Source organism: Patella vulgata, chromosome 7 (genome assembly GCF_932274485.2).
Source record: "Patella vulgata chromosome 7, xgPatVulg1.2, whole genome shotgun sequence".
NCBI lineage: Eukaryota > Metazoa > Mollusca > Gastropoda > Patellidae > Patella > Patella vulgata.
Genome location: NC_065885.2, coordinates 18,441,102 through 18,459,637, shown reverse-complemented (window position 1 = coordinate 18,459,637; position 18,536 = coordinate 18,441,102). Strand labels below are relative to the sequence as shown.

Below are 18,536 nucleotides of genomic sequence, written 5' to 3'. Positions count from 1 at the left end.
CTTTAGCGCAATTCCAACGCTGATGTACGGTGAGCGATTTAAACATCTGACAGTTATTAAGACCAAGGGTATGATTCTGATCGCATACGATACAACAATTACGACGAGGAGTATTGAACCGACTGGAATCCGAATGATAAGTTCTGGCTCTACTGTTTGGCTGAGGATATTTCGTTCTATAATTAAATGACGGCGAATACGATGACGAAGAAGCTCTATTGCCCGACTGAAAACCATCTATCTCTTCCTGGGCTTCGATGCGATATCTAATTTCTCCCGCTAACCATGTGTGTAGATTCATTAAAGTTTCTTCTTTTTTCTCTAAAGCGGCCCATCGTTTGAATTGGGTTACGTTTACAGGCGAAAGTTTCGATCTTGCTACACAGAAAAACATTGAATTTTCTTCAAATTCTTCCGTTCGACCATTCTCTTGAAGTGCGATTATACTAAGTTCTAATTTCTCAACAAAATTTTCAAAGTTCTTCAAATCATTAAAATTAACCGTACGCATTTGACGAATTGTGTCCAAATGTATCAATACTGAGCGACGTTGACCTCCAAATTTGTCATCTAAACGTTTGACGGCTGCATCATACCCGATTTCTGAAGCGGGAAATCCTTCTATGGCTTTTAAGGCATCTCCCTCTAAATGTTGGCGTAGCTGTAGCATTTTGTATGATTTCGAACACGAAGATTTGTCTATACATTCTGTGAAAGCGTCTTTAAAAAGTTGGTAATCTAGCTTTGAACCACTAAATTTGGGGATCGAAACTTTATTAAGTTGTTGAAATATGTCTCTATCAACTTGACGAATAAGGTTTTCCTTATTATTATTATTATTCGTCGAAGAACTATTTTTAAGCGATGGTTGAACCGATGTATTTATATGATCTGCTGGATGCGACGATGCTTGTTCTTGTTGCGGTGACGATGGCCGTTGATCTGATGATGGCATGTCATTATTAATTTCGAACTCTGTCGCAGCCTCCCTTGACTGTGTGTTAGTCGATCGTGGATTGGCTAAGAACTGGGTGGCCTGTGTAACTAATTCACTAATTTGTTTATGGTCTTCTACGTGTTCCAATTCTGATTCGAAACTATCACTATCTATACTAGTAAGTTCTGTTAACACACAAATTGCCTCCTCTTGACTAGCCATTAAAAATCGCAATGCAGATCTTATGTCGTCTTCGTTTATGTCATACACATTGCATGCTAAAGCCAAAGTTAAATTTATTCGCGCCTTTGCCAGCTGGCTGTTGGCCATTCGTCTCTTTTTCAAAAGCGCTGTTAATATTTCGTTTTCGTTGGGATTATTTGTATTCTTCGAATCTGCCATTTCTGAATTTGATTGTTAACACTAATTAAGTTCAAATAAGCACATATAATAATAGAGTCTATAACCACGCACGAAATGAAAATAGTGTACTTACAGTTCTAATAAGTCCTATATAAAACCACGCTCTGCTACCAAAACATGTTCCGAATACTGAACACAAAAGTTATTAGATGATCTATTTATTTTTCGATAAACATCATAAAAGTACACAGCTATTATTTTTCTATCTATACATTCTACTGTAATTATAAGCGCGAAATAACAATCAACTATATCCTTCGATTCCCCAGGCATTCTCTCCCCCCTCTCTCTTTTTGGCAGCTAAAAAAACTGTCACCCCTGGCTGTTGCCATGACTACGTCACGTACAAAAAAGATATCAACATTTTTTAGATAAAAACTCTAGGATGGACATTCATTCTGACCAATGTATACTCGGAGTGTCTATATGGTATAAGATTCAGGCTTAACACGTATTGACACCTTTTGTCTTGAGCTAAGATGTGTGAATCTTAATAATTACTTTTCATTGTTCTGATTACGAATGGTATTAACTATGGCGTGCCTTAACCGATATAAAAAGCCTAGTTTACAATCAGGCAGAGAAGGGTACAAAGGAGGGACAAGAGAGGCCCGTAGAGGCTGAGAGGTCTCCCGGACCTCGGGAGAGGGTCTGCCCTCGACACCGGGCAGAGGGGTCCTGTGAGACCGAGGGGAAGCAGCTATAGCTAGACGTAACTTCACCCAACCAAATGATGTTATTATGTACCTGTAAATATGTTGTCCAGTATTAAAATATCTTTTTAATAAATAAGAGTTATGTATTCTATCACAACAAGGCTGAACTTGAAATACAAGTTAAAATATGGTTGCATAGTAATTCGAAAGAACTATTTGTATGATAATGTAGGGCTGTAGAAAAACAAAAATATAATAATATTCTTAATTTAGGGACAAATAATATGCTACATGTACGTTTCGTTGTGCTAGACGACTAGAGAGCTGTCCTTGTCAGGCCCTCCGTCCTGCATCACTGACCAGGGGGAACCACGCCGGAAAATCTGGATGAATGCAAGGATCGAACACCCGAACTCCAGTCTAGCGAGCCAGCGTCTTATCAATTTAGCCACCGTGATCCTCCCGTTTCTGCAGCAACGCGGTTTCTGGTACATATATTCAACTTATATACGAAAAATGAAATCAGGTTTAATACTTTAGTAGTTATCATTTCTACGTGTACAACGCAGTGTTTCGGCCTACCCCTCTTCAATTTCCAATTCGTTCATATACGACAAAGTTTACACTTAGTCCTATCCGAACTACAAGGCACACTTTCCTCGTCAGCCCGATCCCCAGCCGCGTACTGTAGACGGTAAAGGATCACAGTTTATAGTTTCTGAAGTAACAAGGACAGTGACAATGATAGTTTTAGGGTGTATATTTATGGGCATCCATTCAACCATGGTTCATTTTTCGAGAAAAAGGATCTGATTAAGCATAAACTTGTTTATACAACCAACTAAAATATGCTGTTCCGTTAAGATCTATCAGATTACATACAGTAAAAAATGTCCCACGTCTATCCTGGTTCATGTGACAACCCTTACAATTGTGCATCAGAATGTAGGGGGCAAATTAAATAAAATGTTCAGTCTTCAACTAATGCGCGACCACAGTTTATTTCACCGATGTGGTTACTTGTATAGGTAATTTTTACTTCAATGTGCTTACTTATATTTCTTGTAACATATGGCAGATCATGATTCATGCTGGCATTACACAATGATTTCTCTGGGTTATATTCCTGATTGTTTTCAAATTTGAGTGAAGTCTGTATCACTACAGGCCCGAGACTATACAGCGCAATGGACGCTTACGGCTAGCTCCTGAATCCATTCCCTTAATTTGAATTGTTCGTTTGTTTGTGATTTCTGCGTATTGTGTCTTGTCCCTGTATTTGTTTTTTGTGTAAATTATACGTGGTGCAGTCCCCTGCACTTAACTATTAGATGTAATCGCCAAAAGTGTCGGGTGTTTTTATATCAGGATAAAATTGGTGGATGTCTTTAGAAACTTGAAACTGCTTTTGCACATCAAAATAAAAAATAAATTATTAACCAGATACATGAGCTGTTTTTAGTAATATTATACGTGTCATGAGTAATTTTGTTATGCGCCACTAGTCTCGTCAACATTTGTAAAGAAGATCTGGTCCCGACAAAGAACGAAATTCTTTTTTGTACATATAATTATATTAAACATACATTATGCAAGAGCTAAATCTGCCTATTGCAGATCTTTCTTTATGCCTGAAATGTTATCTAAATTATGAATTTGGTTTTTTTAAGAAATGTGTTGAATGTGTACATTACGCATAGGTTTTGTTAGTTTCCAATGGATAGGATTTCATTAATAGCTTACCTTTGATAACCACTAACATTGTTGCACTAACTGGGCTAATGAAGAGAGGCACGCACCATGCACTGTATATAGAGGCAATTTTAATCTGAACAAATATCTTTTACGTGCATAGGCCTACAAATTCGTATCCCAGTTGACGAGTGTTTTCCGTCCATCCCAACGACCAGTTTAATATGCATATCCATAACATATATTTCCTTGTCTGTCACTTTGCAATACAGAACAGTAGGACGTTAAACCCCATTTCATTTTATTTCTTTTCAATACATTTGACACTATTTACAAAAGAAACAAAAAAAAAACCCACTCTAATTTATATGCTTATGCGTGGAAGATATGGCCATGCTGTGTTGGATAATGTCTGTTTGAGTGAAGCAAATACTAATCCCCTGTTGATATGAAATCCATTCCTCAATGCTGCACCATATGCATAGACCAAAGTACGACGTTGACATGCAAGACAAAGTGTACCAACACATTAATTAATTATTTCGTTAATGTAAAAACTTTTACTTTATTTTGCTATCTTGGAAATACACACTAAAGTTATATTATTTATTCTATAAAGCGCATTTGTTTACAAAGATGCGGGAAAGGGAATAATTACCACTTAGAAATATGAAATTCGTGAATGGATGAGTGAATAGTAAACTCTAGACAAAATTAGATGGATTTTTTTAAAAGACATCTGTATTTTAAATATTGCATGGACAAATAGTGTTGGTTATGTTGAATGATATCCTGAGAGAGTCGAGGCGAGCGTATAGACTCCCCGAGTTCAGTCGGTGCTTTGGCTGAATGGTTGTCTTAAAGTAGTGATATGTTCTTGTTTATGTTCCTGTTGTATTTATGTTCCTGTTTCATATTCTGTTCCCGATGTAATTACATTCTAAATTTATGAACCTGGTATCATGTCGATAGTATAACATTTGACAAAGTACAACAAAAGATGTTTTATTGAAGCTCCCGTGTTTAATTAATCTAAATCACATGCTCGGCTTTTACTGATGTGATCTGCATGTGTACTGTTTGAGATAATCACGCCGAGATGCAAATTATTTGCAAAGTTGAACATTGCAATGTCAGTAAATAATATGACTCTTATGACCCCAATGCCCACACTAGTAAATCCGTTTTCGGAAAAGAACGCTAAAAAATAGATAGGGCTCATCATCTCATAACCACAATGCTGCACACCAAATTTGAAAACAATTTGTTAAAAACTTACAGGCTTAATCACGTTAACAGGGTTTTCGGCAAAGGGAAGCTAACCCGTGAGCGAAAGGTCGCGAAACAATGCACATATTATTACTAGTCTGAATCCACCAAGAAACCAAAATAGTTACCTCCCTTACAAAATTGACGTCTGTAATTATTTTGCCAACTTTGCCAGGTAAGGGTGACTAGAGGTTACGACTAGGTTCTGAAGAAAATTGAATGAATTGAGATGCATCCAGTTATATGTAAAGGCAAGCACAGGTATATGTCCAAGTTTCTCTTTGTCTAATAGTAGGCTAGAGCCTAATACCCGTAGGCCCTAATATTAAATTTCAGTAGGCCTGGAATCAAACCTTTGGACTAAAGTAAAATTATAAATTATAAATAAAATCAAAGTGCTGTGTATGTATGTGTGATGGGTGAGAATATGCTTGTTTTCGCGCTCCAGTCCCACATGACGTGGTATCAAATTAACCAGCATGACCCTGTGAATGTTTTATGCCATTGAATTTAGGCTCCGGTCGAATTAGGCTTGGGGCGCATGATGAATCGCGCGCGGTCGCCGATCTGCATACATGACCCCGTGAATGTTTTGGGCCCCGGGCGAATTGAGACCGGGACGAATTTGGGTCCATGGAGAATTTGGGCATCGGGCAAATTTGCGCCTCTGGCTAAGCCGTTTGTCCAGCTAGTTTCTAATAATAAGCATCTCAGATTTTTTTTATCTGTCATCCGAACTAATGCACTACTCGAATATTTGCTTAATATTCGCCGAATATGAAAAAAATATTCGAATAGCATTGGAATAGCTGTTATTACGAGAAACCAGAACTTCATATGAATACATAGTATTCTTCAACTATCTATAATACCATAAAAGGGGCCCTGCGACTACTCGTTGAGTCGCTTCCCTGGAGGTCCCGTGTTCCATCCCAGTATTGGCATAGAAAGTTCATCGAGATTTTCCGGCGTGGTTTCAACATTTATCGCGTATGCCCGTCTTCATTAGTAGTAGTTAAACCCCATTCCATTCATTTAATTTCACATAATACCATAACCACATACAATTTCAGAGATCTTAAATATTCTTCTGGTTTTAGACTGTTTCTCCCGGTCCTACTATAAACACCGACAAGAACCGATAATAACGTTTTCTCGCCAATAGCAACCAAAGTATTGCAAAAAAGAAATGGGGTTTAACGTCCACTCGACACAAACCAGGTCATTTCGGGACTAACATATGATTCAATTTTATTTAAATAATTCGCTTTCGTCTAGGGGTATTTCTTTAGCAGTGGGAGGAAACCGGGGGTCCCGGAGAAAACCCACGAGGTTGGACAGGCCACCCTACTCCTTGTCACGTACAACCGGGAAATCGAAACGACGCCAGTTGACTAAATGACAGTTATCATTTGGTCTTTCTGAAATTTATATGCATCATTTAAAATAGCGAAACCACGAAGCCTATTGAATTTCAACAATTTACAATAATTACTTCTAGAGTTATGGCCCTTGTTTCAATTTGTTCAACCTTGTTAATGCTCGATTGATGAAAGTTATCATCCAATATGTATGAAATTAATATGCATCATTAAAATTTGTGAAACAGAGGTCTATTGAATTTCAGCAATTTCCGTCAATTATTTCTAGAGTTATGGCTTTTGTTTGAATGACAAAAGTGATCATCCAATCTGTATGAAATTTATGTGCATTTTTTAAATTAGTAAAACTAAAAAAGCCTGTCAAATTTAAACAATTTCTGTAAACTACTTCCAAAGTAGAGGCCCTTGTTTCAGTTTGCAAAACCTTGTGAACCCTCAAACGACAAAAATTATAATCTGATCTGCATGGAACTGTCTTGTAAAGGTCCCAATTACTACAAAGGAATACATATGTGACAACCCTAGTCGACCGCCGGACGATTTAGCTGCTATGGACGTATGTTTCGTTGTCTAGAAACCTATCTTTATAATAGGTGACCAGTGTATGTTAATAAGAGTCCAAATGCCTACACATGAACATAAACAGTTCATATGAGCGGCTTATGTGACGGCCCCATTTCACTCACAAAGCGATACACTGTCAAAAGTGAAAAACGGACGTTTTTGAGTTTTGTCTTAATAATGAGTAATTGCTCTACCAATCCTCAGACATTCAGCAATTCGACGTGGCATGCTCCTAATCAACAGTCCAATCACGATTTGGGGCAATATGCCCCACTACTCTTGCTGTGCCACGGCCAATTCTTGCAGTGTTGTCGGTTGACTTTGACGTCAACGAACAGTCTCCCGATCAAATTAAACGTAACACACGAAAGCAAAAATACGCTATACAGGCAAGAACCGATTGAAAAGCAAACATGGACAGGTTAAACCAGCATGTGGCAGTTTTCATCAACCCCTCCTTGAAGTGTCAAATTTGACAATGAACCCCTCCCACGTGTATGGCGCTATTGCGTGTCACATGTGCAGCTCAGTGATTCTGTTGGGGCGATAAGTTCTTCATCTGTGAGCATGCTCTCAAAGCATGTCAAGTGTCCATGACTATTTATCATATCACAACCTGCATAGGTATTTGAATTTCAATACCCCCTACTTTTTTTTGAAGAGTATATATATATATATATATATATATATATATATAAAGGGCAGACAGCTATCTTATGATTTAATGTATATCAGCGCGAAGTAAAATGGTGATTTTTTTTTACCAGGACATAGTTTTTATTTATTTATGTATTTATCTAGCGTAACATATTGAGTACTTGTACGCTATTTACTTTAATATCTGAAATATTGCATCATGTAATTTCAGGGAAGCTATATATCCCTACTGAAGAGTCGTTTATGTCATGTCCGGCTCTCACTTGTCAGCCGAGTTTGGAATAAACACTGAGGTTCCAGGTGGTTCACTCCCATTTCGACTACGTCCCATTTCGACTACAAAGTTTATTACCCTCAAAATCCTGACCCCCAAGTAATCAGCAATGAACTGTTCCACTGATAAAGAGATGTAATTAATCCAATGATTATTGTTAAATATTATAGTTTGTTTTCTTTAACATCAAAGCAAAATATCAACTCAAGAGTTTTGACAAATATTTGAGTTAAATGAAATGAAATGAAATGAAATGAAATAGGGTATAACGTCCTCCGTTTTGCTCGAACTGGGCTAATGAGGACGGGCATACGCCATACATTGTGATATGAGGGAAATTTTGCCCGGACAGCGGCACTACGGCCTACTCTTATATCGAATTCCAACTGTCATGGGATCTTTTACGTGCACGCCAATGTGTACACGGGACCTCGGTTTTTCGTCTCATCTGAATGACTAGACAGCTGTCCTTATCAGGCCCTCCATCCTGCATCACTGACAAGGGGGAACCACGCCGGAAAATCTGGAGGAACTTTCTCGGTCAATGCAGGGATCGAACACCCGACCTCCAGGCTAGCGAGCCAGCGTCTTACTCACTTAGCCACGGGAGTTTAATACTGTATATAAGATGAACTGTTTCATTGTTTCACTATCATTCAATCAAAATTTTTGTTATCTTATTAGAATTCCTTTATAACAAATATTGTGTTTATTTTCAAATTCGGGAATTTGGAAGTTGAAATTTTTGTTTTTTTATTGATTAACAAATTGTATATAAGAAATACTTAATTTTTCATTATTTTTTCTGTTTGTTGTGATGTATTCTGTTATACGCTGTAGTCTAAATGGGATGTTTTATGGAAGAATCTATTTTAACTATAGAGAGGGTATATATAAGTAGGGATAAAAAAACCACCAGACCATATAATCTGTTGTTATAAGCTGTAGTCGAAATGGGACGTAGGCGAAATGGGATGGTACGTCGTCCCAGGTACACATTCGTAGTGGACGCAAACGATCCGGGCAAGATTATACCCTCGCATTGCACGCGTAAACATAGAAATGAAATTAAATCCATTCCATGTCAGCCACAGCGCCACCCCCCGTCGTATTGTCAGGGTATTTAACGTTTAGAAGGTGGGCCCGGGGACTGCGTACCCAGATTCAACTCTGTTCAGCAATTCAAAAATATCAGCGCCCACCACCCCCCAAAACCTGCATACACCACTGAGTTACATTAAAATAAATGTCGCAATATTGCATTTAATTTAATGTATATGATTTATTACATTCAATTTTGTTTAGAATATTCATAATTAGTACGGTCAATATAATTGATTGTCTTGACGCTGTGTACATTAAGATAAATACTATTAATTACTTTCCTCTTTCCGCATCCGAAAAGGAAATTGATAACTTGGCCTTATTTCTCTATCAAGTCGATAGGGCGAATGAATTCCAACTGCTCTTTTGCGTGCACGGGATCGCAAGGTTAGCAAAGCCAACGTCTTACCACCAATTGGGATATAAAGGGCTACTGTTGATATTGGGACATTTGATTTGAAGCACTGGGGGCATGAGAGGACAAACCTTTGACCTTCGTTCTTCTGGAGTTATAATACATTAAACGCAATATTTTGTATATACCACTTATCTATGACGGGCGGATGCGGTCACAATGGGCCATTTATATGACTTACTAATTCCATTTATATGACTCACTAATTCCATTTATAAAGCTTTATAATTAATTACTTACTTAGGCACGTGTGGACGCTGAAACCCATCGAAATGGGTGACTGAATTGAATATTATTTTCATAGTTTGATAAATAATTATGAAACTACGTAATTATTTATCAAGTCTTATAAATCCATTTATATAACTTAGAAAATAATCGGCAATCTCCGTACTCCTTCGTTGAGTCGGCCAATTGGCCAATCAAATCCCTCGTTACATATAGCGGTGTTTTACCTTTCATGTTTTAGTTATCCTAGCGTCAATTTACTTTGCTAAGGTCACCGCTCCCCCTCCACCCACCGACCGGGGTAGTTCTTTTCACAATTTCTTGCGAGTTTGCCGAAATATCGTGTCGGATGTTGTGCGGCACGCGTGGGCCCAAGCCCTTGAAGACAACATACCCTCATCCTGACCATGGTCATCTTCTGCAGGAAGATTAGTGCGTCCGAATTCCATTAAAGGAAAAAATGTACGAATAAAATGATGTAGGCCCTATGAGACCGACGCACACAACTCGAAAACCGCGGAGGGGAGTGGGAGGGGCTTGCCATTCAGTAAGACGACCTGTGATTGGCTGGCCGAAGCATCCTCGGGAATTTCCGGGCAGATGTACGAACTTTCCCGAATATTTAGTTCGTTAGATAATTCATTTATAAGACTTAGAAAATAGATTTATATAGCTACCATATTATTTACAAGACTTTATAAATCATTTATCAAGCTATGAAAATAATATTCAATTCAGTCACACGCTTCGAGGGGTTTCAGCGTTCGCACGTGCCTAAGTAAGTAATTAATTATAAAGCTTTATAAATGGAATTAGTAAGTCATATAAATGGAATTAGTAAGTCATATAAATGGAATTAGTAAGTCATATAAATGGCCCATTGTGACCGCATCCGCCCGTCATACTTATCTCCAGAAAGTATTCAGTAGGCCGCCATTTTTCAATTGTGAAAATAAAACTATAGCCAGCTGCTGTTGATCCAAATGGACATTTGAGCTAATGAAAACGGGCATACGTCATGCAGTGTGTTATGGGGAAATTTTGCCTAGCTCGCGGCGCAACGCCCCAGTCGTAGTCGGTATTAAATTGGAATATTGTTTCTTGTGGCTCGCGCGCTCGAGAGGTTTATTTTCGTCCGCATTGCTTTTTAACACAAAAGATTTTTGAATGTTTCCGTCATTTTTAATTAACAATTATTTTAGAAATAATTTACATCGAAATGTCTTGTTTGTCGATATTTACCGGCTAAATATAAATTACCGGTCTGTTGCCGTGTTTAATACAGAGCAATATGACAAAAGAGTTCATTAGAAGAGAGCTGTAATTTATAAATCATAGTAAAGTACAAAAATATTATTAGTCCGTCAGCCAAACCCCATGTAGTCCACCATATGTTTTTTGATTGATTATATATTATATATGTAGATTAAGAATCCGAATGGTCCCATTTTGGCACTCTTGTTGAAATTCAAATATTCAAGATGGACACCATGGGGCATTTTCTCGTTATTTAGTGGGGTAAAATTGCTGAGAGATTATCTTGGACCCCGGTTTGGAGGTGCCAGGTTGGCCACATCTGAATCTACACATATTGAAGATATATAGTCCATCAACAAACATTCGGTGGCCTACATTTCCATGTCAAGGCTTAAAATGGGGAATGGCTGTTGGATTAATACTATTTTGTGTTTTACTGTGATTTATGATGGACTGGTTTTGTGATAAACAATTGTCAACGAATCCAACCTTTAAATAATCTATGATTACTCAATAAAGCATACGTTAAAGGAACTAAATCGCAAATATTTGGCAGCTAGAAATTGACACAAATGGGTAGCAACGCATATAATAATGTAATATGAATGTATATAAACTGATTACATTCAATCGCTTCCATTTTTACACTAATTTCAAATTAGTCATGTTCGGCGATATACACCAGAAGTCTCAATCGAATGGCAACCTCTAGCGTCTGGTTATTCCAGTCTACACCCATAATATTTATTTTGCATGCTGTCCAGATATGGCGTCGCCGTTTGACATGACTTGTGGAATATGTCCAGCCCCGTTCTTCGAGTCCTTGTTACAGATAGCGCTGAAACGAATTATGGTACACGATCGTGTACCAATTATAAAATGTTTATTTTGTCTTAAATACTGAATATCAGAAGCTCATCTTTTCCCGGTAAGATCACAACATCAATGTTGATTTAAATTAACAAATAAATCGTGTTTTTAATGTGAAGACATTGGATGGCCGAATGATTAGCGCGTGCGCGTTGTATCGTATGGTCTGTCATTGAGTCAACTGGCATGGTTTCGATTCCCCGTCTGTACGTTACAAGGAGTAGGTTCACCTGTCCAACGTCGTGGGTTTTCTCCGGGTCCTCCGGTTTACTCCCACTGCTAAAGACCCCTACGCGAAAGCGAAATATTGAAATAAAATTAAACCATATGTTAGTTCCGAAATGACCTAGTTTGTGTCGAGTGGACGTTAAATCCCATTTCTCTCTCTCTATCTTATTACTTTAAAATCTCTATGTACTGTCTACAATGCAAACAGTCCATTAGATAGATATTATAAATCATAGATCAAGATAAGGGCAAGACCTGGACTTCCTTATCACTTCTAGCGCACAGATTTGTAGACATAATTGAGTGAGTAATAGCTAGCTTTATATAACACCCATTTCCGAACTTCAGTGGTAGAAAGATGGATTGTTAAATTATGATATAGTCCTGTACGTATTTTGAAATGAAATGAAATGAAATGGGGTTTAACGTCCTACTGCTCTGCTCCTATACTGGGCTAATGAAGCCGGCATACGCCATACAGTGTGCTATGAGGGTAATTTTGCCCGGGCAGCGGCACTATCGCCTACTCTTATATCGAATTCAAACTGCCAGGGGATCTTTTACGTGCATTCCAATATATACACGGGGCCTCGGTTTTTTGTCTCATCCGAAGGACTAGACAGCTGTCCTTGTCAGGCCCTCCGTCCTGCATCACTGACAAGGGGAAACCACGCCGGAAAATTGGATGAACTTTCTCAGCCATTGCAGGGATCGAACCTATATACCTATATACCCATTTTAAACATTCTTAAATCAGTAGCTTTATTCCATTTGACAATCCGAAACCATCAATATTGAACATTTCGAAATATATACAGGCGTAAGCAGCAACATGACAAAACTAGACCCGTAAAAAAAACCGAATTGTCCCGGGGACGGAGGCAATAGTTAAATATCGATGATTCTGCGGTGTGTTCTGAGGATTTATAAATCTGCTACGTAATTTTGTAGCTGAAAATATAGCAGAGCATATTACAGATCGTGAGATATCAAATACTTCTAAATAACCAACTGCTACGCAGATCAGCTTTATAAAATTCAAATTTCATACAACTGTAGACGGACGTGACCGTCAACACATATCGATGTTCAGATCAGCTCACAGCACATGGAATCTTTATTTAGTCCCAAAATGGCATATGAGTGGACGTTAAACACCATCTCTCCCCCCTTCCCCCTTCCCCTTCCCCCTTCCCCCACCTCTCTCGCTCTACAGTTGTTCGGTGGGACCAAATTCCAGAGAGAGAAAGAGAGAAATGGGGTTTAACGTCCACTCGACACAAACTAGGTCATTTCGGGACTAACACATGGTTTAATTTTATTTCAATAATTCGCTTGCGCGTAGGGGTCTTTAACAGTGGGAGGAAACCGGAGGACCCGGAGAAAACCCACGAGGTTGGACAGGCGACCCTACTACTTGCCACGTACAACCGGGGATTCGAAACCACGCCAGTTGACTCAATGACAGACTTTATGGTACAGCGCGCACGTGCTAACCATTCAGCCCCCCCCCCCCCACGAAATTCCAGGGTCTGGTGTAAACAATTTTACCCCTACAATGACGTTACGCTTCGGCCTACTCTTATTTCCAACTGTTAAGTCTTCTTTTATGTGACCGCCACAAAGTTTACGAAATTCCAGGGTCTGGTGTAAACTTTGTGGCGGTCACATAAAAGAAGACTTAACAGTTGGAAATAAGAGTAGGCCGTAGCGTAACTTCATTGTAGGGGTAAAATTTTCTTCGTGACACCCTTATGCCTATATTCATCCGACAAGTTCATGCAGAACAATAGGACGTTAAATTCCATTTCATGTCATTTCTCTCCGAGGTGATTGTTAGTGTTACGGCGTTTCTTATTAGAGGGAAATAACTCTGTAAATACTATCATCTTTCGTTAGATGCAGACCACCAAACCTATAGCTTGTGACATCATTTTTGTAGGCGATTTCCATAATTTGTGTGTTTAATTCATAACTGCCCCCACCCCGCCCCCATCCCCGCTCTAATTTCATGAATATTTACTTAAACATAGCAGAAAATGTACATTTTTCGATACTAGACTAACAATTCAACCAAGATGACCCCCAAAGGGCACAGGAGGGGGCGGAAACAAGTGCTATGGAAGACGAACTGCATCATTAATCCAGAGTAAAAAATACTAGTCTTATTCCAGTCCATGTGTCAACCGGTTTTACTGCACGATTGATTAGTGTCCGAAATATGGATTCTAATATTTACAATCACGTATTTGCTTTTTCAATCCATGCAGACATGATCTGTTTTATGAATCAACCATAACAGTGTTACCTTGAACTAGTGAACACACACTTAATCGTTCGCTTCCTGGGTCGGGCTTGTATCTGAGACGGAATCACCCCTTTCAGTGTTCCCTTCCCTTCCTCTTTATGCAGTTCTATAATTTATAATATCCTTTGAGAAAATTTAACAGTAATGTTGTGGTATTTAAATGATTATGATGATCAATATACAGTAGACTTCCAAAACAAAAGACGACATATATTTCACTAAAATAATTATTATATTTAAAGATGATTTATAAATTCTTGGGAATGTATTTGTTAAATCAATCGATGACATTGCTAAATAATAAATTATACTTCAACAACAATTGTGTTCCACCACCAGCCCCTAGCCAACTCAACAGACACTTCGATTTAAACGCATAAAAGAACATTTTGGAATTACATTATGGTCTATGAGACGATTGCCATTCGGCATTAAGTCCCACAGGAAATTAGTCCTAGCAAATTAGAAAAATTCAGACGTAACAGTCCACATAACACAAGTGTACTTTATATTAACCCACAGTATACGTCTAGTCGAATTTAATCTTTGTTCCAATCAATAACCCCTAGGGCTGAACGATATATTAAATTTTTATTATTGCGATAAAATATAAAAATCCACAATGTATTGTTATTATTGCAGTATTATAGTCCTTTCATTATTGCGATAAAATATAAAAATCCACAATGCATTGTATTTATTGCAATATTATAGTTCTTCATGAAAGAAGATTCAAAATGGTTGGACAACTCTCAACTAAATTTCAACGAGAAGCAAGTAAATTTGAATTGTTTTCAGGTCAAGCCAGCGTCATGTTTCAGTAAAATACAATAATATTTTAAAGAATATTATTAGGGACAGGGAGATCGGATCAAACGATATATTGGATTATTGCTGGTATTTGAAATGGTTAAATATTATTGTCAAAAAGATTAACATATTGCGATATATTGATTTATTAAAATTAGTGTCCAGCACAAAACTAATTGATTAGTACAGCAGCGTTAATCGTAGATTTATCTAATTTGAATTCTTATATATGGCCAATCTAATTTACACTATGTTTCAATTAAATACAACGATCTTTCCAAGAATAAGACTGGAGAAATAACGATAAGCTAATATTAAACATATATTGGTTACTGCATCATTTTTAATGGTAAAAAATATTATTGTCTGGCTCAATACCCCCCTCCCCCCTCTCTCTGTCTGTTTCTCTCTCTCACTCTATTTTTATACGCCCACATTTTCATGTGGACGTATTATGCCGTCGCCCCTGTCCGTCCGGACGAGTCCGTCCACAATTGTTTATGGACTCTCTACAGGTCACAATTCTTATCCGATTTCGATGAAACTTGAAATATAGGTTTATCCCCAAAAGATCTCGGCTGCTTTCGATATTGGCATGTATCGGATCGACACTTCATGGATTATGGCCCCTGTTTGTACGAAAAATCACGTTTTTAGCTTGTGGACCCTATAGAGGTCACAATTTTTATCCGATTTTGTTGAAACTTGAAATGTAAGTTTATAACCCAAAGATCTCAGTGCCTTTCGATATTTGCGCATATCAAACAGTAACTTCTTGAATTATGGCCCCTGATTGTACGAAAAATCACGTTTTTAGCTTGTGGACCCTATAGAAGTCATAATTTTTATCCGATTTAAAAAACCGTTCTATTATATCACCGTTACACCCTAAGAATGACTGAGTTCAAATTTCGTGAAAATCGGCCCAAAATTGACAGACAAAATGGCCGCCGTTCGTTCCCAAATAGCGTAAGAATATGGTATATCAAGGTTGTGGACCCTATAGGGGTCACAATTTTTATCCGATTTTGTTGAAACTTGAAATGTAAGTTTATAACCCAAAGATCTCGATTCCTTTCGATATTCGTGCATATCGGACCGTAACTTCCTGAATTATGACCCCTGATTGTACGAAAAATCGTGTTTTTAGCGTGTAGACCCTATAGAGGTCATAATTTTTATCCGATTTAAAAAAACGTATTATTATATCACCGTTACACCCTAAGGACGACTGAGTTTGAATTTCATGAAAATCGGCCCAAAATTGACAGGCAAAATGGCCGCCGTTCATTCTCAAATAGCGTAAAAATATGGTATATCAAGGTTGTGGGCCCTATAGGGGTCACAATTTTTATCCGATTTTGTTGAAACTTAAAATATAAGTTTATAACCCAAAGATCTTGGTTCCATTCGATATTCGTGCATATCGGACCGTAACTTCCTGAATTATGACCCCTGATTGTACGAAAAATCATGTTTTTAGCTTGTGGACCCATTAGAGGTCATAATTTTTATCCGATTTAAAAAACCGTATTATTATATTACCGTTCCACCCTAAGGACAGTTGAGTTTGAATTTTGTGAAAATCGCCCAAAAATTGACAGACAAAATGGCCGCCGTTCGTTCTCAAATAGCGTAAAAATATGGTATATCAAGGTTGTGGACCCTATAGAGGTCACAATTTTTATCCGATTTTGTTGAAACTTGAAATGTAAGTTTATAACACAAAGATCTCAGTTCCTTTCGATATATGCGCATATCGAATTGTAATTTCCTGAATTATGGCCCTTGATTGTAGGAAAAATCACTATCTTGTTAGCTTGTTCTCTATCCATCTCTCGAAAATGTGGGCGTATCCTGCCACAATATTATGATTATGATTTTCTAATATCTACTAATAAAATTCACAACAACTATACAAATATAATTAATAATCCAATCCAACAATCTCGTGTTAATTGATTGAATTTATATATTGGAACATGTAAATGAACCATTATAAAGAACATGGCATGTTTAATTAAACCTGTTAAATGTACCATTAAACATACATTATGCAAGAGCTAAATCTGCCTATTGCAGGTCTTTCTTTAGGCCTGAAATGTTTTCTAAAATTAATTAGACAAATTAACTTATCCAGACCATAACCAACTCTCGATGGCGTAGTGATACATCATTTTTTGACAGCAAGTCAACCATTGCAAAGTCCTTTATATTGACATAGTGTTTCCATCAAGCTCAATTAAATAAAAATAATTCATTTTAAAAAAAAATGAACTGTTCTTTGAAAATACAAATATGTAGTTCCTTTTTAACTGACCAATCAAATTCATGTAAAGCGATATCTCCTTACGATATTTATCACACAAACGATATCTACTATAGAATGTATTATTGGGTGATATATAGAGAATCTCCTACCAGTATTTTCTGATATAAATAAAGACGAATACATGCACAAATACATAAATATAATTCTTTGCTATAGACTTCACTTTTAGTGAACCTGATTACATAACGGCTTAGTGATACATATCTTTTTGATAGCAATTCAACCATTGCAAAGTCCTTATATTGACCCAGTGTTTCCATCAAGGTCAATTACATAAAACTAAGTCATTTTTAATAAAAAAAGAAGTTACTTCTAATAAAAATATAAACTGTTCTTTGAAAATACAAAAAAATGTAGTTCCTTTTTAACTTACCAATCAAATTCATGTAAAGAGATATCTCCTTAGATTATGAAATATATCACACAGGCGATATCTACTGTAGAATGTATTAATGTATATTACGTGTACATTGTATATGAAGACCACGATCTTGATAATATCACCACTGTGGAAGCACTTGTTAAAAACCATCCAACAATAAAATATCGAATAATTCTTGCAGCGAAGGTTAAATTAGGGAGTTCCACACTCAAAAACAGAAAAGTTATTAAGTGACAAGTTGTTTTGACGTCAGCCCGAGCTTACGATTAAAGGGCATATGATTCTGTTCTTTGGAACCTTAAAATATACAAAAATGGATCATATTAATCTAACATGAATGTATATAAAGTAATTTATATTCAATTGCTAAAAATGGTATTGTGAATTATCCAAATTGAACAGCAGTTGTTTACGTCTGCTTAGTCAATTATACATGTTATTTCTAATATTATTTTGACGTTTGTAAATCAGCCATTACTAATTCCTTCCACATTTTTTCTTTCGTCGTTACAAATGACACCCGAAATCATGAAGTACACAACTCGTGTACTGATTTTAAAATGTTCAATCTATCTTAAATATTGGATATTACGATTCCATATTTTCACGACAAGCTAGCAATATCAATATTGATTGAAATGGACCAATATTGAATTCTAATTCGTGTTATTAATTTCGATTATTAAAGTAAATATTGAGTTAAAGGTTTAGCTCATTTAAAGATGCATTCTATATAAAGACCTGATCG

The 18,536-nt window shown here is 37.1% G+C and overlaps 1 protein-coding gene across 1 annotated transcript in view; it reads left to right on the top strand.

The window, feature by feature from the left end:
* Positions 1 to 7,963: 7,963 nt before the first annotated feature.
* LOC126827462 (guanylate cyclase soluble subunit beta-1) overlaps positions 7,964 to 18,536 on the top strand; it is a 32,381-nt gene continuing 21,808 nt past the window's right edge. The window contains exon 1 of the mRNA XM_056102255.1: positions 7,964 to 7,989. Within this exon, the coding sequence (XP_055958230.1) occupies positions 7,964 to 7,989 (26 nt within the window). The remainder of the gene's footprint in view (positions 7,990 to 18,536) is intronic.